The sequence below is a fragment of the Lupinus angustifolius genome, chromosome LG02, assembly GCF_001865875.1.
Source record: "Lupinus angustifolius cultivar Tanjil chromosome LG02, LupAngTanjil_v1.0, whole genome shotgun sequence".
Lineage (NCBI taxonomy): Eukaryota > Viridiplantae > Streptophyta > Magnoliopsida > Fabales > Fabaceae > Lupinus > Lupinus angustifolius.
The window spans coordinates 16237243-16262177 of NC_032010.1; the positions used below are offsets into that span (position 1 = coordinate 16237243).

Below are 24935 nucleotides of genomic sequence, written 5' to 3' on the forward strand. Positions count from 1 at the left end.
TCCCATTAACAAAGGCAGATGGCAGATCTCTTGTCAATCAACTAATGTAATACAAATGAAGATGCTAAGGATAAAAACAGAAACAGTGTAATTAACAAGATACCATTAAATGCAAGACATTTATTGATGCAAGAAAACATGGAAAGTGGAGGAGCAAGCGGGAAAGAATGTAGCATGCAAGTTCAATAAATGACTATTTATAGGAGCAAAGGCCAGTAGCACACAGGTTGCATAAATGATCATTTCCCAACCTACTGCCCTCCCACTCCTCCAACTTCTGAAGATTACTAGTAAAAACAGAGATTAAGCTATTTATCATTACCATCAAATACAAACAGCAGGAAATTTCAAAATCAAAAGGAAAATTCCAATATATTACCAATCTCGCAAAAACAACTAGCAGTGAGCTTGTCAAGGCTTCACTAGCAGACTGCATCCGTCTAACAAGAGCAGCAACCAGGTCTTGTATATGTACTGTCATTTGTGATGGTAAATGCAATATAAGTTGAAGTATGTAACTCCCAACAAAGAATGATCCAGAGCTTTCCAAATTTGGGTCCAGTAGTCTATTCCAAATTCACAAAAAATCAGAAAATTTAAAAGAAATTACATACATGCAAACAAGCAAAAAATCAAATAATAAATTTGTCCTACTTGTAACTATAAATGAGAGTTTAGGTGACAGGCAGAAGTGAAGCATGCTTTCTACCATTTTGACCACTAACGCAATTGGCAATGAATTATTTTTATTATCACAACAGTTTACTCATTCACTCATTTTGAACCACAAAAATATCAGTAAACTAATTCCAACCACAAGGTTATACATCAAAAGCACAGAGTTCAATATATAGCAGCAACGTTTTATCAATTAATGTATATGCTTGGCTGGAACTCCATATTTAGTAAATGAATTGTGGTCCTCAGAATTCATCGTGCAGGGCAATGAAAATGGTCGAGCCATTGTAGAAAGGAAGTTCTCACAGTAGTAGTTGTAGTTAATCTACTAGTTAATGTAAAATAACTTTCTATTACCTTGAGGCTATATCAAGTAAACTTCTCATAGTTGATCCAGAATCAGATCCCCAAACAAGAACTTCTTGTCTTCCGACTGATATAAACGCAGATAAACATTCTGTAGCATTCTGCTCAGGTCAAGTTATACAAACATTTAATTATGTTACAATCTGAAATCGTTGCAAATGACTAGGAGAATTGGATATGTGTGTGTCTGTGTGTTGTGTGTCTAGCAAAACAGAATGACCTGAATTTCACTGTGATCATCACTTTGAAGGATTAGTCTGATAACAGCATCAAAACAGATATCGTATATAGCTTTAATTACATCACCAGGGGCATTCTGTACAAATCTATGACCAGGTTAGAAAATCATAGGAACCGATTCTCAAAAGTCAAAGCTGATAAATTAATTAAACAAAAGCAAAAGAAATTAAGCTTTCATGTAAGTATACTTGCCTTCAGCAGCATTGTTACCATATCTAATGACCCAGCTACCAACCCATCACCCTGCTCTTGGGGCTATAAGAACATTTAAGGGGTGCATTAAAATCAAAGGGTGTTATTCTAAAATCATTAACTACAAAAAATATAATAACTTCAAGTAGTCATACTTTATTTAAAATTGGTCCAACATATGGCATAATTCTGGAAACCAATGGATGTATACACCCAGGGGTGCATTTGATTGCCTGCAAAAAATCATAAGATGACAAAGAAAATTATATATAACCATTGAAAAGGTTGCTGCTAAAGCCTATCGTTATGAGCCTAAAAGCTAAACCGTATCTGGAGTAAATGAGTAGTAATAAACTCAGACCAAATAAGCAACAAAGAGCATGCTAAAACGTACAAGTGAAGAGTAGTCTAGGGTGGAACTAATGTTTTCCAAGAAAGCATAAGGTTTAATGACCATAAAAGTGTGAATAAAAGTTCTTTACCAGAAAAACAAGCCAAATTCAAAACATGGTATAGTAAAAATCAAGTAGAAAGCTCCAGCCAAAATATATCCTAAAAAACTATTGTCCCTGTAGTAGCTTTTCACGCCTCCAGCCATCAGCAACTTGAAAATCAACTGTAGATATTGCATTGGAGTGGTAATATATAGAAGGGAAACACAAGAATTTTCTAGGCAACATTGGTGTAGCACCTATTGTAGAAAAGATGGTGGAATCTCACCCTAGAGTATAAGAAAGATAAAATCAGAGAAGAGAAAGTGCAATGGAATTCAGAAATCTCTAATTGTATTGAATGAATTGATAACCACCAATACAAGGGGGAAGATGTTTATACATGTGCTGTCATAACTAGGACAGCTGTCAATAGAAGATAGTCACCTCTGCTGACTCAGCAGAGGTGTGGTAACACATTTAATCCGAGCATTATATTGCTTACAATATAGAGAAGATAAACCTAGCCTAAATATTACTCTAATATAGAGGATTAACCATGTGCATGCAAAAAACCAATAAGGAACGTAGTTCAGATGGAGAGTAGCTCAGTTACTAGAGGTAGAGGAAGTCGTAGAGAAACTATAGATGAAACTATTAAGAATTTAGATATCTATGGTTTGTTTATGGACTTGATTTATGATAAAGCATCATGGAGTTCTTTAATCCATGTAGCCAACCCCGCCTAGTGGAAAAACGGTTGGTTGTTGTTATACACTTATACCTTACGCTAGAGTCAATGTCTCTATTAAAAAATAAAACATAATATTAATTATTAAACTAGGGGAAAAGGTTCCTTTGATTGATTTTTTACCTTGCTTCAAATCCCGAAACCTATTCAAAGCAACCCTTAGACAGCATACACTCCAAGAGAGATAATATAATATGGGCAGTTAGGCAAAAAGATATATGAGCCAATACCAGACAATTAAAAAAATTAGAAAACATGAAAAATAAGATCAAGACAAATGCAGGCAACAGATTAACACGATAACAATAAACATAAACAACCAAGGAACTCTTCAGATGATAATGTTCACTAAAAATAAAATAAAAAATCAATACCTCAAGAACCTCAAGTGCATCAATACTGATAAAAGGATCTGACACATGCAATGCCCATACATTAAGGATCACAGGAGAAATAACATGTTCTACCAATGTTGCTGATTCGCGGCCTACAATAAGCAAAAATGGGGTTATAAAAATATCTAGCTTAGCACACACATGCGCACTTGCGTGTGGCTGTAAGAGACTTGAAAGCAGAAAAAACAACAAAAATTTGATCAATAATTTAAATATCTGAGTAATATATGAGCTAACTGCTAACCTGCCTTGACTGCTGCAAGCAATGTTTCAAGTACCAAGTGCAAAGTTTCCTCTGATGCCTGGAAATCATATAATGAGAACTACCATATCCAACAATAGTAAAGATATATGGCAAAAGGATTTATATTCCACAGTACCTGATTAAGGAGATCTGTGAGGGATGAAAATAAGGACAGCAGTTGTGGTTGGACAATTTCATTATTTGCTTCAGGGAGGAGCTGGGAAAGTGCTCGGCAAGCACCTACCTTTACAGGTGGAGGCCTGTAAAATAAAAGTTAGAAGAAATTATATTATACGAGCGACACAAACTAACACAGATTAAGTGCACTCACACATCCATTGTGATTGTCTTCATTGCTGCATGAAGGATGTGCTCTAGTACACCACTGCTTATCTGTAAAATAACAAGATCAGTTAGACGTCTGAGAGAAAGAGAAACACCACCTGAAGAATATGACAGAATAAAGTTACCACAGAGGAGAATTTAACAACGGAAATAAAAATCCGGGCATACAGAAAGGGATGTTCAAGAGGACCTGTGAGAAAAGGGGGAAAGTAAGATAAAGAAAGGAAAAAATATAACAATTGTATTCAATGAAGCTCAATGGAAGTTTAAGGGAGATGGGAAAGAGTTGAGAAGCAACCTATTAGATAGTCCTCAGTGATGATCTGCTCAACCAGGTGTTTCAAGCTACTTGTCTCAAAACCTGACTCCTGTATGAATAATAGTTAGTGGTAATCCAACGGTGCAAGTTAAGCTAAGCTAGCCTTGAGCTCTGTAGATAGAGCCACCTCTCGTTGTGTCAGTTAAGTTTTCCAGAAATAGGAAAGACTAATTTATGTTTTCAATACTCTCTCACACACACTTCAGAGGCAGTTACTTTTACATTGACTAACATAAAAAGTATCAGTGTATTGTGGTGTGAAACAAAATCACCAGTGACTGAAAATGGAAACAATATGTATATACTAAAATTCAGAGAATTCACAATAAAACTAAAAGATCCATACCTCTGACTCGAATATGTGTTCTGAAAGAGATGATAAGGCAAAGAGGGTAGCTTCTCTTATCTGCCAAAAATTACTTTAGAACTTAGAAAGAAATAAGATGAAAACAAATAAAAAAATCTGATACCTTGATAGATGAGTAAGCAAAATCTGTCTCTCATGTAAAAAAACAGAAATGTTTAAGTCTTTCCGGAACCAAGAGCTTGTATACCATGGCAAAGAATAACAAAGCAAATATTCCAAGCCTTGAATGAGACATATAGTAAGAATATATCTCAAGTTACCAAGGGAAACAGTTACAGACAGAAACCAAAAGAATAAAATGAGGAGGATTGAGAACAAGCAGTTTTTTAAATAGTCATTGCCATCAGACCAATAAAATTTCATAAAGTACATTCTCAATTAGAAATACTACATATTTTCTAAAGCCAAGGGAAACAAAAATTATGTATTTACCCTCCACCAGCTTGCACTTCCGGCTGCTTTTCTTATTTGAGACTCGGTAAACCATTGTTTTCCAGCATCTATGATTGCCAGAACTCCGTCGTCGCCAAAAGAATTCACTACCTCTTCTAGTAAAAGTATGCCTACAAGAAGCAAGTTTCTGATAAACCTCATGACAGATACATAAATTCATATGAATGCGTAGCATAACATAAGCTGTTTAGCATTTTTTGAATGATGACACTAATCAAAATTTGAAGAAAGCAATCTTCTCTATAAAACAATTAAGAATATTATCATACCAACCACCAACATAAGTATGATGAAAAACACTGACACCGAATAAGGAACCAATCAGTCAATTAGAAATGAACTATGACAGTAAAAACTGATGTATAATATCTTAAGGAGAGGGGAGTTCCTGACCAGAGATGCGGCAGCTGTAGGTGGTATCTTCTTCATCGGCGATGAACTGGTTAGCATCCACAGACCATGTATGAACCTAGAAAGTGATTGACAACTCCCAAGTATTAGTAACAAAAGAAGTCAAGGATTAAGTTGCTGCAAAGTTATAAAAGAGAAAGGCAGAGCATCAATATGGCACGCTGATACCATAAACGTCACTATCTCAGCATTGAACAAATAATGCCCTACATCAAACCACAGCAAAAAACAATTGATCCAGTGTGTGCTTAATATTTTATTCAACTAATATCAGTTGAGAGCAAAAAAAATTATAAAAGCCTTGGTATAAGGGTATGGAAGCAGCAATGATCACAGTTTCTATTCGTGAAAACACCCTAACTCCTTCAATGGGGTGGGGGTATAGAACTGAATCTGATCCTTCCTAGAGTCCACAATGGCAGGAAACTCATGCACTAGGCCACCCTTTTTCTCATCATATTCTGGAAGAAAGGTACTTATGCAAGCTAATGCCAATCAATCATATCATATTATAATCATGAAATTTTGGATAAAATATAAATAATTAATTAACATTCCCTATAATAATACAAAGCCTTAAAACCTCAATCAACCATTTCCAACATTGCAAACTCATAAGATTTTCAGCTAACAAACTATTTTACTGGACAAAATATAAATAAATAATTAGTATGTGCATACTCATACAAAGCCCAAAAGCTTGATCATTTTTCAACATTGCAAAATCTTTCATAATTTCAACAAAAAAAGTTCAAAGTCACTGCTTATCAATAATAATAAAAAGTTGAGTTACTATATAAATCTTAATATTTGTTACAAATATCTTGAAATTTAAATTTCACACTATTATAGTATTCCAGTATGATAAAAATCATCAATGGACCTCCATTTAATAGCTTAATCTGTAAGGAGATTGGTAGATCACTCCATGACATAGGCAAAATGAGTTCAAGTGCATCAAAACATACATAGCAGATAGATGGTGAAATAGGGTTCAAATGTAAATCTAGAATCCATTGGTGCAACATCAAGTGCGCTATGACCCTCTCCCCCTTCCCTTAAAAAAAAGTTTGCTTATAAAAAAAGTGCAGGGAATAGAGACAAATAAAAGACTCGAACAAACATTTTGTTTGTATTATATCTCATACATAAGCTGAAAACTGCTATTTGCAGTAATAAAGGGACTTAACTATCCCATTGTTATCCATTCTATGATGAAAAAAACATAAGAACCGAAAAGTAAATGGGCATGGAGAGAAAGATGAAATGCCTATAGGTAAGCTGCAAGTTTTTACAGTTTACAAGCACAATATTTTAAATTGAACAATTTTTATAAGTGAATCTGCAGAAAGCTAATAAGATATGAAAAGGAAAATGATAACAAGTATGAACTAGGAGCAATAGGAAGACATAAAATGCCATACCTGATGTTCTGTCATTTGAAGAAAAGCAATAGCATAGTAAACCAATTCTTTGACATTAGCCACAACCACCTAAGTAAGTGCAAACCACAGATTATTGTAATTGAGCAATAGAACACATTAGCAGAATTGCAGAAAAAGAAGACTTCAAGAATGTGCTGAACCAAACCTTTCCAAGTCTTGGATTACCCACAATGCTCAACAGGAGTTCTAACAGCTGTAGATAAAAAATCAGGTGTAAAAATAAAGTTAAAAAATTATAAGAAATCAAGGAAACAAAATCATAACTTACACAAGTTTAGACAGAATTCAGTCAGTTGAATACTAAAGTCCAGAAACGATAACTTGATTTTTTCCATATAATGATTCAGAATAACTACAAAACACTAAAAAAGTTATAGATCAGAGTATCAGACACAGGCTCCGTTTTTCACCAACGAGCTGATGAAGCCACAACATTTAATGATAATGAAAAGTTCTCTCACTGCAGTGAATTCACTATCCTCTGGAATCTGGTTTAACAGATTTTGGCAATTAGGAGTTTCTTCCTTGCCAAATAGCAAGCTAAAGGTGACTATTTTAAGAACTAAGTTTTATCCTTTTGATAGTGACCATTCTGTCAGGAAAACTCCCGGATCCACACTCTCAATGAGTGGAGGTAAATGGAAGTCATATATTAAAGGGCACCTGCACTCAATTTTCTTGTAAAAATGGTGCTTTACTTACAAATCCTAAATTCATGTGGATTAACCAATGGGTACTTTTACACAGAAATAATATAGAGTTTCTCCATTTAGGCACTGATAAGAACCATATGGACAGGTAGAGGATTGTATAAATCAAATCATAGATAAAATCACAAGGGCATGAGTTTCAATGATTAAGTTAAAGAATCATGTCATTTACATACAGCTCGCAAATATTGGCATGGGAAGACCATCAACTTACTAACATAAAAAACAAAACAAAAATGACATCCGAAAGAAAATTGAAGAAACCACATATTATAGATAAAATCAGCCAATTAACTGACATTAAAATATTTACAACACTGTAAAATCATTTACATTATAAAATAGTTAAAAGAATAAACATAACAAACTTCTGCTATCATCACCTGGATAACAAATGAATCAAGGCTTTTCTCTGCTCCATCAGAATCATATCTTCCGTCATAAGAATCTTCTGTTCCTTCAATAGATGCTTGCTCATATACTCTCAAAGAAGAGACAAATGTATTCCATAATGGTCCCAATATAACTACAGTGAAAAGCATGTTGTAAAACAACTTTAAATATAGAATTGATAATGAATGATTAGCAACTTCACAACAGGCACAAACATACCCTCAAATTCACTCTTAATGAGACTTGAAAAATTCTGAACAAACTGATTCAAGCACTTCAAAACCTTAAAGATGAAAATTGCAATATCATGTTATTATAATAGGAAACTAGCGAAGGTCCTGAAAGAGACATTTAAAAAGAACAAGACAAACCTCCATTCTGATACTCCAATCATCAGGGTTTTCAGATTGAACTGGAATTCCTAAAATAGAAGCAAATTGGTCCATCCATGGTTTAAGCAGAGGAAGTATCATAGAACTCGTTTCTGTCTGAAGAGGACATCTTGATCTGTTAATAATTACGAAGAAAAAATACACTAATCCAACAACCCACAAGAGCCACGCAGAACAGCTTAGTGGCAAGAAAATACCTTATAGACACCGCTCATCATCCCAAGCATAGAAATGCAAGAATACACTATTGAAAGGGCCTTGGTTCGTATGTATGTGTCATATATCTGTAAGACAAAAAATAGTTATAAGACATTCCACAATACCTCAATTTCCCATAAAAAAAGTATTGAAAAATGCTCGTTTTCCTTTTTAATTTTGTTTTTCTTCCCTTCAAATTCATATATCTTGAAAAGGTACCAAAATGAATTAGTTAAAAATTTGCATTAATAAAAATATTTCAACATTGCTTCAAGGTTATTTGCACTGATGAAATGCATGGAAACTTTTAACAATTGACAACACTAAGCTGCAAAATGCAGAATATACTCCGTGTAATAAGTTTAAAGTTGTGCATATGTAAAAATATTGGTCTGTAGACAAAGATATCAGACATAAGAGAAAGAGGAGGGGACCATATAGAGTAATGTAAATAGATAAAGAAAGAAAATAGAGACGATATGCTTTAACAGAATTAAGATTTTGAATTGTAATTTTATTGAATTGATATCAACAAAGGGGATCCCTATTAATAGGAATCATAACAAAGGCCAAAATAGGGAGGTGATGAACTACTCACCCCCTATAACTAACTAGAAAAACAGTTACTGAATAATCAGTAACAGAAACAAACCTCTAACTGTTTAACAGTTAGAGCTAAACCAAAAGACGTGGTACAATTGACTAAGTTTCAATTTGACACGTGATCTCTAATATACCCCCCTGAAACCGAGGGTAGTTTGACTAGAGAAGCTAAGTCAACTACTGAGTTGTTTCCTTAAGATTAGAAACCTAGTTGTGGCCAAGGGCTTGGTGAGTACATCTGCAGTCTGAAAATCAGATGGAATATGCTTCACTTGAAGAGTTTTGGCTTGAATCTTGTCCCTGACGAAAAAGAGATTTAACTTTATGTGCTTAGTCCTATTGTGAAGAATAGGATTATGAGCCATAGCTACTGTGCTCAAATTGTCACAGAGAATGAGAGGAACTTGATGAGGAACCTTCAATTCTGAAAACAAAGACTCTACCCAAACTAATTCTTGAGAAGCCAAGGCAAGACTTCTATATTTTGCTTCTGTGTTGGATCTATATGGTCCTTTGTTTCTTAGACCACCAAGTTATGATATTAGGTCCAATATATAAGCAAGCCCTTGATATTGACTTTCTATCATCAGGATCAGTAGCCCAATCTGCAACACATAAAGCAATAAGGCATATAGGCAGATTGGGAGCTGCAGCAGGCTTAAGGGGAATTCCAAAGGTTGTTGTTCCTTGCAAATGCCTTAGGATCCTTTTAACTGCAACCCAGTGTTGCTCAAGGGGCTGACTCATGAATTGACACACTTTGTTGACACTATAGGCAAGATTAGGTCTTGTTATTGTAGCATACTAAAGTGCTCCAACAACAGACCTAAACAGAGTGGGATTGTCAAAGAGTTTGGAGTCATTTTTGGATAACTTACGAGTAGTGGCCCTAGGTGTGATGCTAGGTTTAGCAAAGTCCATCTTTGCCTTTCTGAGGAGATCTTTGACATACTCTGTTTGTGATAGAAACAAGGATCCATTTGGTAAATGTTTGACCTCAACGCCCAGAAAATAGTCTAAGTTCTCAAGCTTTTTGAGAGCAAATGTGGAGTTGAGGTTATCAATTAGTTGAGAAATCTTTGAACTAGATGACCCAGTGACAATAATGTCATCAACGTAGACTAAGATGAATGTTTGATGGGTACTTGTGATGGAAATGAACAGTGAGTTGTCACATCTATTGTTTAGAAATCCCAACTGAATGAGGGTGCCTTTTAGCTGTTCAAACCATTGTCTAGGGGCTTGTTTGAGGCATAGATAGCTTTGTGTAGTTTACAGACAATAGTCTTGTCACCATTCTGAAATCCAGTGGGTTCAGTCATGTATACCTCCTCATGAAGGACCCTATTCAGAAACGCAATGTTTATGTCAAGTTGTTGAATAGTTCATCCATAGGTAACAGCTAGAATGAGAATAATTCTAATAGTAACAGGTTTGACTACAGGTGAGTATGTTTCATTGTAGTCAATACCTTGTTGTTGATGAAAACTCTTGGTCACGAGTCTAGCTTTGTATTTGTTGATGGAACCATCGGGATTTTTTTTAATTTGAAAAACCCATTTGCACCCAATGGCCTTCTTGTTTGGTGGCAAAGGAACCAGGGACCAAGTTCCCAATTTAAAAAGAGCATTGTACTCTTCTTGCATAGCATTATGCCAGATAGGATCAAGTAAGGCTTCTTTTGGGGTTGAGGGTTCAATATGAACAAGAAATAAGTTGGAAAGGTTGGGAAGGGTGGATTTGTTGATTCCAGCTTTTGACCTAGTTGTCATAGGGTGAGAGGAGGTTGGAATAGTTAGGTAGAGGCAGGTGAAGATTCAGATGAGTTTGCTGGATTGTTGTTCATTGGTGGTGAAATAGGATTAGGTGAATCTGGGTTAGATGAGGATAATTGTTGTGTGAGGTCATTTGGAGATGGCTGAGAGGTCATGTAGGTAGGGGTAATATTGGGAGGTGTATGAGATGGTTGAGGTAAATGGTGAATGGTGGTAGATGAAGAGGTGTAGTCCTTATGTGGGTTTGAGGTTGATGTAGTAGTTTGGATTACTGTTTTGAAGGGGAACATAGTTTCATTGAAGGTTACATCCTTCGAGATATACAACCTACCATCCTTAGACAAACATTTGTATCCCTTATGGGTTGATGAATATCCCAAAAAGGTACACTCAGTGGACCTGTAGTCAAGTTGTGCGTGTTATAGAGTCTGAGTAATGGAAAACAGGCACACCCAAAAATTCTTAGGGCAGTATACTCAGGGTTAGTGCCAAACAAAAGAAAAAATGGTGATTTGTGATTAAGGGTAGGGGAGGGCAATCAGCTTATTAGAAAAAAACAGTAGTGGTGAAGGCATATTCCTAGAAGGATTAGGGCAAACTAGCATGGGCTAACATGGTCAATCCAGTTTCAACAATGTGCATATGTTTGCGTTCTACTGTACCCTGCTGGTGATGAGTGTGAGGGCAGGATAAATGATGATTAATGCCCAAGCACTAATCAGTTTGGACAGCCTTAACTATTTTGTTGAACTGGGTATGCACTATTTTAAGGAACTGTTTGAAGATAGTATTAGTTTCAGATTTTTGTTTTAGGAGATATATCCAGGTGTATCTAGTTTTGGCATCCACAATGGACAAATAATACTTGAACCTAGATTCAGATAGGATAAGTGTAAAACCCCACAAGTCAAGATAAAGTAAATCAAAGGTATTAGAGTAGGTACTAGTAGATTTAGGTGAATGAACTCTATGTGATTTACCATAATAACAAGCATTACAAAAAATGGATTCTACTTTGTTTGACTGAGTGATGTTACATTGAGACAAAACAGATTTTACAACAGAAGTATGTGCATGTCCTAAGCGACAATGCCACAAAACAAAAGAGGAATTAGACTTAGAACTAGAACTAGCTAAAACTGTGGGTTGAATCTTTGCATCTGGACTTGAGGTGGATGCATAGGTGGTTGACTTCTTGGGAAAAAGACTCTAGAATGCTTATAAGCCCTCTGAGGAGGATATATTAGAACCCTGTGTTTTAACAAAACATTCGTTAGGATGGAATTCAAAATAGCAAGCATTATCCTTAGCAAATTGTGAGACACTGATTAATGTTTTTGTTATGGTGGGGACTAGAAGTAAATTTTGTAAAGAAAGGGAAAAGTGTGAATTGATAGGAGAGACAAAAGAAGTAATGCCACTGTAAGAGATAAGAGCTTTAGTACCATTACCTATATACAAGTGTTCTGGGCCAAATTGCTCATTTGGATGATGAACAAGGGAAGGGTCAGAAGTGATGTGATTTGTAGCACCTGAGTTTGGAAACCAGAGAGGGTGTTTGGTTTCAAAGTCATCAGTGGTGACATTCATTGCATATGGTGGGTTTCGATTATGAGTGTAATTGGGGTTAGGATTTGTGGCATATTGAGGAAAGGGGTTTCTAGGATTGTAGCTAGAGGGTGGATAATATGAGGAGTAAGGGTTAGAGGGGTAAGGAGGATTGTAGCCAGTGAATTGATTGAGAAGTTTACAGGAATGTGTGTTTGGGTTAGGTCTTGAGTTCCTGAGGTAAGTTGGGGGAGATGGTGTGAGTGGGAATTGAGATGGTTGATAGGGATATGGATTTGGTAAGTCGTGATTAGCATAGTAGCACCAGGAGATGTCATGACCTGGACAGTTGCAATAAGTGCAAAAGAATGAACTAACAAACCTCCTTGAAGGTCTGCTTCCTCGAGCAAATTTTCCATTTCTTCTTCCAGAACGTTCACCACGTGGTCCATTGCTGAAAGATTGAGGTCTGGAGTCATATATGTAGTGAGAAGGAGACCTTGGTTGAGCATAAGGAGGAGGAAAGTGTCCAGGAGCAGAAACAGAATTAGGGGATTGAGTTGAAGATGGAGTTGTTGCTATGTTGCCAGATAAGGCATCAGAAATGGTCTTGTTCTTGTTTTTGAGAAGTCTTGATTCAAAAGTGAGTAAGAACTGCTCTTGTTCATTGATAGATGGAGGCTCAATCTGGTTTTCAACTGTTGTATCACATGTTGAAATTCTCCTCCAAGACCATCGAGAATGTAGTCTATGTGTTCAGCTATGGAAATAGGAGTACCTATGGAGGCTAGAGAATCAGAAATGACCTTGATTCTGGAAATGTAATCAGAGATGGTGTGAGATCATTGAGATATGGTGCGTAGTTGGGCTCGAAGTTGTCTGCTTCTTGCTTTAGTGTGAGCATTGCATAATGCATGTAGTTCATCCCAGATTTAGCTGGAAGATGTGCAACCAATAACACGTGGTTGTAAAGATTCTGAAATGGAGTTGAGGATCCAAGAAAAGATTGTTTGGTCTTGTTCTTCCTAACTAAGGAAGCTTGGATTGATGTGGTGTTGATTTCTGTCATACTCTGAGAGGAACCTGGGGAGGAATTTCAGTAGGGTGAATGAACCTGATTGCTCGGTTGGATTTGAGGACGACAATCATGAATTGACTCTAGGTGAGATAGTTTTTCTCATTGAGCTTGGTTTGTGGGATAGGAAGAGAGAGAGGGGGAGAGAGCCCTAATAGGAGGGGTAGAAGCATGTGATGGAGGAGAGGAAGGATCGGTGACGGTGGCCATTAAAGTGATGATACCATGTAAAAAGATAAAGAAAGAAAATAGAGAGGATATGCTGTAAGAGAATTAAGATTCTGAATTGTAATTTTATTGAATTGATATCAGCAAAGGGGATCCTTATTTATAGGATTAGAACATAGGCCAAAAGGGAGGTGATGAACTACTTACCCCCTATAACTAACTAGAAAAACAGTTACTGAATAATCAGTAACAGAAACAAACCTCTAACTGTTTAACAGTTAGAGCTAAACCAAAACATGTGGTACAATTGAAACTAAGTTTCAATTTGACACGTGATATCTAATAAGTAAAGACAGATGCAGGGTAATAGTAATATACTGTTGAAAATTAAAGAGAGAAAAGGGACAGGAATAGAATTTGAGTGATTTGGAAAAGAAAGAGTAACAATGTAAAAGGCATGCAGGTAGCACATTCCATGATTTGACCTCACCCTACATGTCAATTTATATACAAAATGTTGGACAGTCGTTAGAAGCTGTTAGAGTAGTAAAATGTATTACATCACTGTTACCCTTGTACTCAAATAAGGCAATAACAGCTGCTCTATGCACAGCTCGTGTGCAGCTGCCGCTTATTGTAAGTGACTACAGCAGCTATACATACTGTTACATACTGTATTCATTGACTCTGTTAGTTAACTTTCAATAAGTAATTAGTTTTCAGTTACTCACACTCTTCTCTTTCCTTTCTATCAGATTCTAACATGGTATCAGAGCAAAGCAACTGATACTCACAAGATTTTTAGTAATGGATAGAACAAGGAACAATTCAATTTAAGGTGATTTAAAATCGGAAAAAACAATGCTAGTCATGGAAATATCTATGCCATTACCAATGTAGGGCATCAGACCCTGATGACAGAAGATCTACATCAGGTGCCTGCATCTACATTGGGCTAAATTTGGTCTGTTTGTGGTCAACTAATCAAAACCTGTGGCCATATCAAGCATTGAAGCAGAGTACAGACAGAAGTTTTGCAACAATTGCTACTGAACGGCTCTGGATTTAAAATCACCAAAATTAACTAAATGTTGCGGCATCATTGCCTATTGGCAACTGAACTAGTTTTGAAAAAATAGAAAAATAAATAATGAAAGCAGGCCTTTTTAACATAAATGAAATAATGAAAAACATAAAACGTGATAATTAGAAGGTTAACAAAAAATATAACCTGGGGAGAAGATACAATTGTCAGCAAACTTGGAAACAAAGCAGGTATTAATGTTGGAACCATTCTATCATCCAAGTCCGCAGAAAGAAGAACCAAGCATCTCATAGCTCCATGTACTGAGAAAACATTATTTATAAACAACGGATTAACATAAAGAAATTCCAACAAACACTGTACCCAAATTAGCACAGGAAAAACAACTATTAAACACATGTATTTCATATCAACAATGTAAAGCAAGAATAATTGAAGAAAAGTAGTAAGTTTCTGTACTTAATATTTGAAAATGAAGGACAATACAGTGCTATGAATACCAAACGCAACAGAGCTGGGCTCCTATAGAGAGCCAATGCTCTCTGTCCATAACCATAACTAACAAATGATTCTCCCAAAAAGATACCCTCTCTCACACACTCAGCCTATTTCTAACCGAAACCCCTCCCCAACTCAGTCACTGCCCCCTTTCTTTCCTTCTCTCTGCCAGAACATCACTCTCTCCAATTCCCCTCTATTCTTTGTAGTATCGACCCCCACACCTTGGGGCCATGTAATGCTTGATGTATCAGTTGCCCATTTGGGCTTAAGTCGATGTTTTGGATCCTAAGTTCCTAAAACTGTCATACTCATGTTGAATATGTACCCAATACCATCATACCAATACTGTATTGTACTCGAGTACTTGATTAATGATAGTTTGCATTATATTTGCAATGACTTAGCTCAAAAGAAAACATTTTCTCCGCTTTTCTCTCAGGCATGAAGAGATCCAGTTATTGTGGTTTTAATTATGAGATTTGGTGATACTATCAATGTTTTTGTTTATGTTATGTGACATGATGTATATATATATATGTCTTATCCTACCACACCCCATATTAATTTTTAACAAAATCATTATCACACTATCATGCACATGATCTAATATCCATACCTGTATCTGTGTATCATATAACTATTTGCAGTAGAACAAATACAACAGCAATCAAGCCTTAATTCAACTAAGTGGAGTCGACTACATGAACCTATTAGAGAATAACACTTAGTTATTCTTATATTTCCTATGCTGAGTAAATTGGGTTATTAGTCACATGCTTAATAACCCAATTTATCACATGCCTAATTAGTTGTTAGGGTGTTATTTCAGTAACTAACTTATGTTAGTTACTGATTTCCTCTTTCTGTTTTTGCTATCTCTTATTTAAAGAGATAAAAGCATTCTCTTTGTAGTTCAATCAAATATTCATCAATAAAGTTTTGAAGCATATTCATCTTTTTATCTTTTTACATGGTATCAATTGCCCTTATGGCCACTGCCACTGATCCTTCATCACCACCACCTTCCCATCCCTCTGCTCCTCCAATTCGAGCAGTTTCTCCTTCTCTCTCTCTCTTCCTATTCCCTCTACCAAACTTAGTGAGAAAAACTACCTCACTTGGTGCCAATTCATGGTCTTTGTTCTCAAGTCAAACAGGGCCATTAGATTCATTCATCCTACTGAAATTCCATCAAAATACCTATCTGAATTTGACTACACTCACCATCACATTAACCCCTCTTATCTCAGCTGGGAGGAACAAGACCAGACTGTGTTTGCTTGGATTCTTAATTCCATCTCTGAATCTCTTCACACAAGAGTCATTGGCTGCACCTCATCCACTCGATTATGGGATGAACTTCACTCTTTCTGCAATGCACACACAAAGGCTAGAAGCAGACAACTAAGGGCTCAACTGCGCAACATTTCTCAAGGCAACAACACCATCTCAGAATACTTCTCAAGCATCAAATGCATCACTGACTCTCTAGCCTCTATTGGCACACCTATCTCAACTGCTGAACACATAGACTATGTCCTTGATGGATTGGGTGAGGACTTTCAAACTGTCATCACTGCTATAGAAAGCCAGATTAACCCACCTTCCATTAATGACCTTGAGCAATTTCTCTTGACCTTTGAGTCAAGACTCATCAAGAACAAGCATAAAGCAGTTTCTGATGCCCTTTCTGCCAACATTGCCACTATCCCTACCTCACATCAATCCAGTGACTCTACTTCAACCCCTACACACTTCAATCCCAACCTTCCACCAACAACTTCTCCTCCTAACCATAGAGTTGAGTCTATCCCTAACTCTTTCTCTAATGGATCAAGGGGGGGGTCGTTCCAACAGAAGATTTACAAGATTCAGTAGAGGCTCAAGAAACCCAAATGGGTTTGGCAGTAGCTTCTTCTGTACTCACTGCAACAGACCTGGTCATGATATAGCTTGGTGCTATTTTGCACCCTACAACATTCCCAGCCCTTACCCTGCCTATCCATATCCCTACCTTCCCTCTCACTTATCCAAAGGACCAAGACCTGACCACAATTCCTACAGACTCACCACTTCCCACAATGGCCAAAATTATTCTCCTAACACCACACCATATTACCCCTACCACCACACTCCTATGCCTAATCTTAGACCAACTATGCCCCACCCTATGCCATGAATGTCAGCACATGTGACTCAACCACCAAGCACTCATTATGGTTCCCAGATTCAGGTGCCACCAACCACATCACATCAGATCCTACTCTGGTTCACCAAACAACACAACAATTTGGCCCTGAACACCTCTACATAGGTAATGGCACAAAAGAACCTATTTCTTGCAGTGGAACAAGCACTTTCCCCTCCCCTTTACACCCTCATCTGTCTTTATCTTTACATAAACTTCTTCTTGTGCCTACTATTACTAAAAACCTAATCAGTGTCTCCCAATTTGCTAAAGATAATAACTGTTATTTTGAGTTTCACCCTAATCACTGTTTTGTCAAATCACAGGGTTCTAACACTATTCTCCTCAAAGGCTCCCTTACCTCTGAGGGTCTCTATGCCTTCCAGAACCTATTTCCAAAAAAGACAGCCTGTTGTGCCTCAATTCCTACTCCAACTGGACAGTTCAAGTCCCCTGTATTAGATAGTCCTACTTCTAGGCATTTTTCTACTGATTTCTTGTGGCATTGTCGTTTAGGACATGCTCACACCTCTGTTGTAAACACTGTCCTTTCTACTTGTAATATTTCTCATTCGAATAAAATTGTTCCTAATTTTTGCAATGCATGTTGTTATGGCAAGTCTCATAGACTTCACTCTCCTACCTCCATCACCACTTACTCTAATGCTTTTGATTTACTTTACTTAGACCTATGGGGCCCCTCACCAGTAATCTTTGAGTCTGGTTTTAAATACTATCTCTCTGTTGTAGATGCCAAAACCAAACATACTTGGATATTTTTACTTAAACAAAAATCTGAAACCCTTACCATCTTCAAAAATTTTACCAAACTGGTTCTCACTCAATTTAACAAACACATCAAGGTTGTTCAAACTGATGGAGGGGGAGAATTCAGACCATTCACTAACTACCTATCCACCCTAGGCATCCTCCACAGATTGTCCTGCCCCCACACTCATCATTAACAAGGCACAGTGGAAAGAAAACACAGACACATAGTTGAAACAGGCCTGACTTTATTAGCTCATGTTGGCCTACCTCAATCATTCTGGGAATCTGCCTTCACTACAGCTGTGTACCTCATCAACAAACTACCCTCTGCCACCCTCAATAATAAATCACCTCACTTCCACCTATTTGGATCTGCTCCAGATTATACAGCTTTAAGAGTCTTTGGATGTGCTTGTTTCCCTCTACTCAGACCATACAACACCCACAAGCTTGACTACAAGACAACTGAATGCACTTTCTTAGGGTATTCATCTATGCACAAAGGATACAAATGTTTATCCAAGGATGGAAGATTGTACATCTCCAAGGATGTTAAATTCAATGAATCAGCTTTTCCCTTCAAAAACAGTTCCATACTTGGCTCTCCCAACATCACAGATCATTTGTCCCCCTCTCTAACTCATTTACCTAACCACATCCATACCTCTCCTACCAACCTTGCACCAACACATCCTACTCAATTAGCATCAAATCCTACTCATTCAGTAACCTCATATACCCAACCTAATCCTCCCTTATCACCTACCCTACACCCTCCTACTGACTTTACCCACTCTAGCCATAACCCTGTTACTTCACCCTCCTCTGACTTACCCTCAACCACTATATCCAGTCCTTCCTCCTTTACTTCACTACCTCCACCTCCTCCTTCTCATCCTATGACAACCAGATCTAAGGATGGCACCAGTAAGTCTATTTTACCCAGTCTTGCAAGCCTCTTCTTGGCTCACACTGAACCCTCTACTCCCAAAGAGGCTCTTCTCAATCCAGTTTGGAAGGCAGCCATGCAGGAAGAATTTGATGCACTGCAAAAACTAGGCACTTGGTCCCTAGGTGCCTTACCTCCACATAAGAAGGCCATTGGATGCAAATGGGTATTTAGGGTTAAGGAAAATCCTGATGGTTCCATTGCCAAATACAAAGCCAGGCTTGTTGCAAAGGGATTTCATCAAATTCCTGGAATTGACTAAAATGAGACATTTTCCCCTGTCATCAAACCTATCACTATCAAAATTCTCCTCACCCTAGCTGTCACTTATGGTTGGTCCATTCAACAACTAGACATCAACAATGCTTTCCTAAATGGTGCCCTGCATGAGGAGGTATATATGACTCAGCCTACTGGTTTTCATAATGGTGACAAGACCATTGTGTGCAAGTTACACAAGGCCTTATATGGTCTCAAACAAGCTCCTAGGCAATGGTTTGAGAAATTCAAGAGCACTCTCCTTCATTTAGGATTTCAGCCTAGCAAATGTGACAATTCTCTATTTATCTCACTCACCAATACCTACCAATTGTTTGTTCTAGTCTATGTTGATGACATAATCATCACTGGTACTTCAACCTCAAAAATCTCTGCCTTTGTGGACAAACTCAGCACTGCCTTTGCTCTTAAGAAACTAGGTAACTTGGACTATTTTCTGGGCATTGAAGTTAAACATATCAGGGATGGTACTCTGTTTCTCACTCAAACTAAATACATCAGAGACCTGCTCAGCAAAGCTTCTATGGAATCTGCCAAGCCTAGTATCACCCCTATGGCAACCACTTGCAGGCTTACTAAAACAGACTCAAGAGCCTTTGATAACCCTACTATGTACAGGTCAATAGTTTGAGCTCTTCAATATGCCACTATTACAAGACCTGACTTGGCTTATAGTGTTAATAGGGTATGCCAATTCATGAGCAATCCTCTGGAACAACATTGGGTTGCTATCAAGAGGATCCTAAGATATCTACAAGGCACTCTTCATCTTGGCCTGCATCTCAAACCTGCTGCTTCTCATTCCTCTATTCATATCAAACTCACAGCTCTATGTGATGCAGATTGGGCCACTGACCTTGATGACAGGAAGTCCATTTCAGGGGCTTGTTTATTTGTTGGTCCTAATCTAGTTACTTGGTGGTCCAAGAAGCAGCAAACAATCTCCAGATCCAGCACTGAAGCTGAATACAGGAGCCTTGCTCTTGCTGCTCAAGAAATGATTTGGGTTGAGTCCTTGTTTTCTGAGCTCAAGATCCCTCATCAAGTTCCTCTCATTCTATGTGGCAATCTAAACACAGTGAGCATGTCTCACAATCCTGTGCTTCATAATAGAACTAAACACATAGAACTTGACCTATTTTTTGTAAGGGATAGAATTTAGGCTAAGACTCTTAAAGTGAAACACATCCCTTCTGAATTTCAGACAGCATATGTGCTCACCAAGCCTTTGGCCACTGATAAGTTTCTAAACCTAAGAAAGCAACTTAGAGTTGTTGACTCAGGATCCTTAGTCAACTACCCTCAGTTTCAGGGGGGTATATTAGAGAATAACAATTAGTTATTCTTATATTTCCTATGCTGAGTAAATTGGTTTATAAGTCACATGCTCAATAACCCAATTTATCACATGCCTAATTAGTTGTTAGGTTGTTATTTCAGTAACTAACTTATGTTAGTTACTGATTTCCTCTTTCTGTTTTTGCTATCTCTTATTTAAAGAGATAAGCATTCTCTTTGTAATTCAATCAAATATTCATCAATAAAGTTTTGAAGCATATTCATCTTTTTATCTTTTTACATAACCGAACAACATCATAATGCTCTATCATAAAGTGAACGAATCAACAAGTCATAAGTAGCCAAGCCATATTAAAATATATCATTCATCATCTGGAATATGAACCTTGTCACTGATGATCCTAATCTTATAAAAGCATGCTATCAAAAGCATATCCAAACAATTTGATGATTCAGGAAACAAAAATAAAAACATAAATGCTGACCTCTACAAGCAAATGGGTCATAATTGTAAATTCAGATCCATTTGGATGATGAAGTTGAAATTGTAGTTTAGAATTTTAATTACAATTCTGTCAAAATTGGAAATGGTTCAAAATCATAATTTTAAGGTGAGGTTGTGCAAAGAATTAGAGCATAAAACTATAATTCTAACTTCAATTTCCTAAAATCGAAGGTATGTGGCATCGGTAGTGGTTGGAGTGGAGGCAACAGTGTTAATGGCAGCAAGGGTCATAGTGGTGTGCGTGTTGTGGTGCACGTGAGGGATAGCGGTGGTGGTCGTGGTGGCAGCGTTGAAGGCAAAGGTGGCAGTCATGCTAGTGATATTCTTCAATGTGCGTGGAATCACAATTCTTGGGATCAAACCAATTCCACTGCTGCAATTTGCTGCAACTTGATACCTTGATAAGGCTAAGTCTATTCCTAAGCCTTGTATTAAGCACGTGTACACAAGGGGTAAGATAAATGTAGTTAAGTGGTAGTTATTTGACCACTTTCCCCTTATAGCAATTAGTTAGTTTGTTAGTTAGTTAGAATAGCTATAAAAGGGAAGTGGTAGTTACTGAAAAGGAGGGAAAAATCAGTTAGAGTGTAACTGGTTGTGGAACCAGAGAAAGGATCGAGGGATCCATTGTAACCTTGCAATATATTCTTGTAATCTCACCTTCTACCTAATAAATCTTTTAGAACCCTACCACAAATCGTATTGATTGTGGGTTAGGGGCTTTTCTTTTCATTTGCTCTTCTATTTCTTCTTACATTGATACCAGTGTCTATCACTGGTATCAGAGCACCATTTCTGGTGCCTGAGGGAAGTGAGGACCACCATCGTCGTTGTGATCTGTGCATGATATCTACTCGAAGAATGGCCAAGGAGAATGATAGTTGGGTGCAAGAGAGGGATGAGATGCGAAAAGAGCGAGAAGCGATATGTTTACGCCTCGAGCTTAATGAGGCTCGTACCAAGAAAACTGAAAACCTAATGGAGGTGATTGCGATGAAGCTAGGCATACCCTTGGGAGACGATTCTGTGGGGGTAGGCAGCGAGAACGAAGAGGAGGTAGAAAGTCACAGAACACGTCTAGCCCAGGACAAATGGCGTAAACTAGAGATACCAGTCTTTCTGGGAGATGATGCGTATGGGTGGGTGCAAAGATTGGAGAGGTATTTCACCTTAAGAGTTGTGACTGAGGAGGAAAGGATGCAAGCTACCACGGTGGCCCTTGAGGGCAAGGCTCTGAGTTGGTTTCAGTGGTGGGAGCGTTGTAACCCATCCCCAACCTAGGACAGCTTCAAATTAGTCGTGGTAAGACGTTTCCAACCCTCTATGGTACAAAATCCTTTCGAATTGTTATTGTCTTAAAATTAGAAGGAATCGTAGAAGCGTATGTCGAAGAATTTGAAAAATATGCAAGGGTTTTGCAAGAAGTTAACAAGGATTTTGTTTGGGGTATTTTTTTAAATGGGTTGAAAGAGGAAATAAGAGTTGAAGTGAAGTTGTATGAATTAGAAACCTATCTGAGATCATCAAAAAGGCTATCCTTACTGAGCAAAAGAATGTGGTAATGAGTAGAAAGATCAGTTCGGGTTCCACTAGATCTGGAGTTCCCTATAAGGGGCACCCTTGGTATCTGTGGAAAATTTATCAACTAGCAATAACAGAAGAGAGGGGTCAGTTGTGGGAAGTGCAGGGGGTAGCACTAAGTCTACCCAGGAGGCTGAGAGTTCTAAGGTCAGGGGGGACTATAGAAGGTTCACTAGTGTAGAAATGAAGGAGAAGAGGGAAAAGCACCTATGTTTCAGATGTGATGAACCCTTCACTAGGGATCATGTCTGCAAAGATAGACAGTTAGGGATGATAATCATGGCTGGAGAGGAGGACATTGATGGAGATCTTGAGGGGGGAGGGGAGCAAGAAGCCTTCAATTCTTTGCAACTCTCACTTTACTCTATGAAGGGGCTTACCTCTACTAAATCATGGAAGATGAGGGGGATTCTTAGAGGTACTCCGGTGGTAGTCATGATAGATTGTGGAGCATCCCATAATTTCATTGTTGGGGATTTAGTGGACAGCTTGAAGTTGAAGATAGAAAGGACTAAAACCTATATAGTAGAGGTAGGGGATGGTCACCAAGTCAGGTGTCAAGGTAAATGTACTCAGCTCAGGTTAAACCTTCAAGACTTGGAGGTGGTCTAAGACTTCTACTTGTTTGGTTTGAAAGGGGTGGACTTAGTCTTGGGAATTGGCTGGTTAGCAGATCTGGGAGAAATCAGGGCTGATTTTGGGAAGATGGTCTTAAATATGAAGAAGGGAGACTTAACAATCACATTGGTGGGCGACCCTGCCTTACCTAAAACAGAGTTATCCTTGGGAGCCTTCATGCAGGTTCTGTTGAAGGAGGGAGAAGGATTGCTAGTTCAGTGTGGCCCCAAAAATCAGACCAGAATTGAGGAAATTGTGCCAGTGGAAATACAGAGGATGCTACAACAGTATCAAGAGGTGTTTCAGGATCCTCAGGGCCTTCCACCATCTAGGAGGCAAGATTATGCCATTCACCTAAAGGAAGAAGCAGAGGTACCCAACCTCAGGCCATACAGGTATCCTCATTATCAAAAGGCAGAGATAGAAAGGTTGATTGCTGAAATGATGGAGGCTGGTGTGATCAGGTCCAGCATAAGTCCATACTCAAGCCCTATCATATTGGTGAAGAAAAAAGATGGGGTGGAGGTTCTGTGTAGACTATAGGGCTCTCAATAAGGTCACCATCCCTAATAAATTCCCTATCCCTCTTGTTGATGGATTACTTGATGAGATTGGGGGGCAAGGGTATTTTCCAAATTGGATCTCAAATCAGGGTATCATCAAATTAGAATGAGGGAGGAAGATGTAGAAAAAACTGCTTTTAGGACTCATGAGGGACATTATGAGTTCTTGGTCATGCCCTTTGGGCTGAATAATGCCCCTTCAACTTTTCAGGCCCTAATGAACGAAATTTTGAGACCCTACTTGAGAAAATTTACTCTAGTGTTCTTTGATGACATCCTAGTATATAGTCCTGATTTAATCTCTCATGTGCAACACTTACAATCAGTTTTGACCTGTTAATTCAACACTCTCTGAAGGCAAATCAGAAAAAGTGCAGTTTTGGCCAATAGAGCATTGAGTATTTAGGGCATATCATCTCTGGGGAAGGGGTAGTTGCGGATTTGTCCAAGGTTGAGAGTATGCAGACTTGGCCTCAGCCTACTACTATTAAAGGATTAAGGGGATTTTTAGGCCTGACAGGATATTATATGAAGTTTGTCAAAGATTATGGAAAAATGGTCAAACCTCTCACTGATTTACTCAAGAAAGATAGTTTCAGTTGGACTCAAGAATCTACACAGGCTTTTGAGAAGTTGAAGGCAGTTATGGTGGATTTACCCCTGATAGCAATACCTGACTTTACTAAGGAGTTTGTGGTGGAGACAGATGCCTCAAGGGGTTAGGGGTTGTCCTAATGCAGAGTGGGAGGCCCTTAGCATTCTGGAGTCAGGGATTATCTCCTAGAGCTCAGCAAAAATTAGTGTATGAAAGAGAGCTTATGGCTTTGGTTCAAGCCATCCAAAATGAAGGCATTATCTGTTAGGGAGGCATTTTGTCATCAAGATAGATCAAAAGAGCTTGAAATTTTTAACTGAGCAGAGGTTGTTTACAGATGAGCAGTTTAAATAGGCAATGAAGTTGGTGAGTCTACACTTTGAAATTCAGTATAAACCAGGGCATGAGAATTATGTAGCAGATGCTTTATCAAAGGAGATTAATGTACTCTGCTATCTCCCTATTAACCAGTGATGAAGTGGACAATTGGAACCAGGAATTGCAACAAGATTCCAAGTGGAGAAGGGTTATTCAAGATCTGA

General features: G+C 37.9%; 1 protein-coding gene across 1 annotated transcript in view; it reads right to left on the reverse strand.

Moving 5' to 3' along the window:
* Positions 1-24935, reverse strand: part of LOC109336981 (importin-9) — a 33630-nt gene that overhangs the window by 3612 nt on the left and 5083 nt on the right. Inside the window, exons 5-25 of the mRNA XM_019573838.1 lie at positions 14731-14846; positions 8330-8416; positions 8112-8228; positions 7960-8023; positions 7731-7873; positions 6783-6830; positions 6617-6685; positions 5175-5250; positions 4761-4891; positions 4308-4367; positions 3941-4010; positions 3768-3832; positions 3629-3690; positions 3434-3557; positions 3298-3355; positions 3033-3145; positions 1632-1709; positions 1477-1539; positions 1265-1360; positions 1036-1145; positions 380-566 (exon numbers count right to left, since the gene is read on the reverse strand). Coding sequence (XP_019429383.1) covers positions 380-566; positions 1036-1145; positions 1265-1360; positions 1477-1539; positions 1632-1709; positions 3033-3145; positions 3298-3355; positions 3434-3557; positions 3629-3690; positions 3768-3832; positions 3941-4010; positions 4308-4367; positions 4761-4891; positions 5175-5250; positions 6617-6685; positions 6783-6830; positions 7731-7873; positions 7960-8023; positions 8112-8228; positions 8330-8416; positions 14731-14846 — 1937 coding nt within the window. The remainder of the gene's footprint in view (positions 1-379; positions 567-1035; positions 1146-1264; positions 1361-1476; positions 1540-1631; positions 1710-3032; positions 3146-3297; positions 3356-3433; positions 3558-3628; positions 3691-3767; positions 3833-3940; positions 4011-4307; positions 4368-4760; positions 4892-5174; positions 5251-6616; positions 6686-6782; positions 6831-7730; positions 7874-7959; positions 8024-8111; positions 8229-8329; positions 8417-14730; positions 14847-24935) is intronic.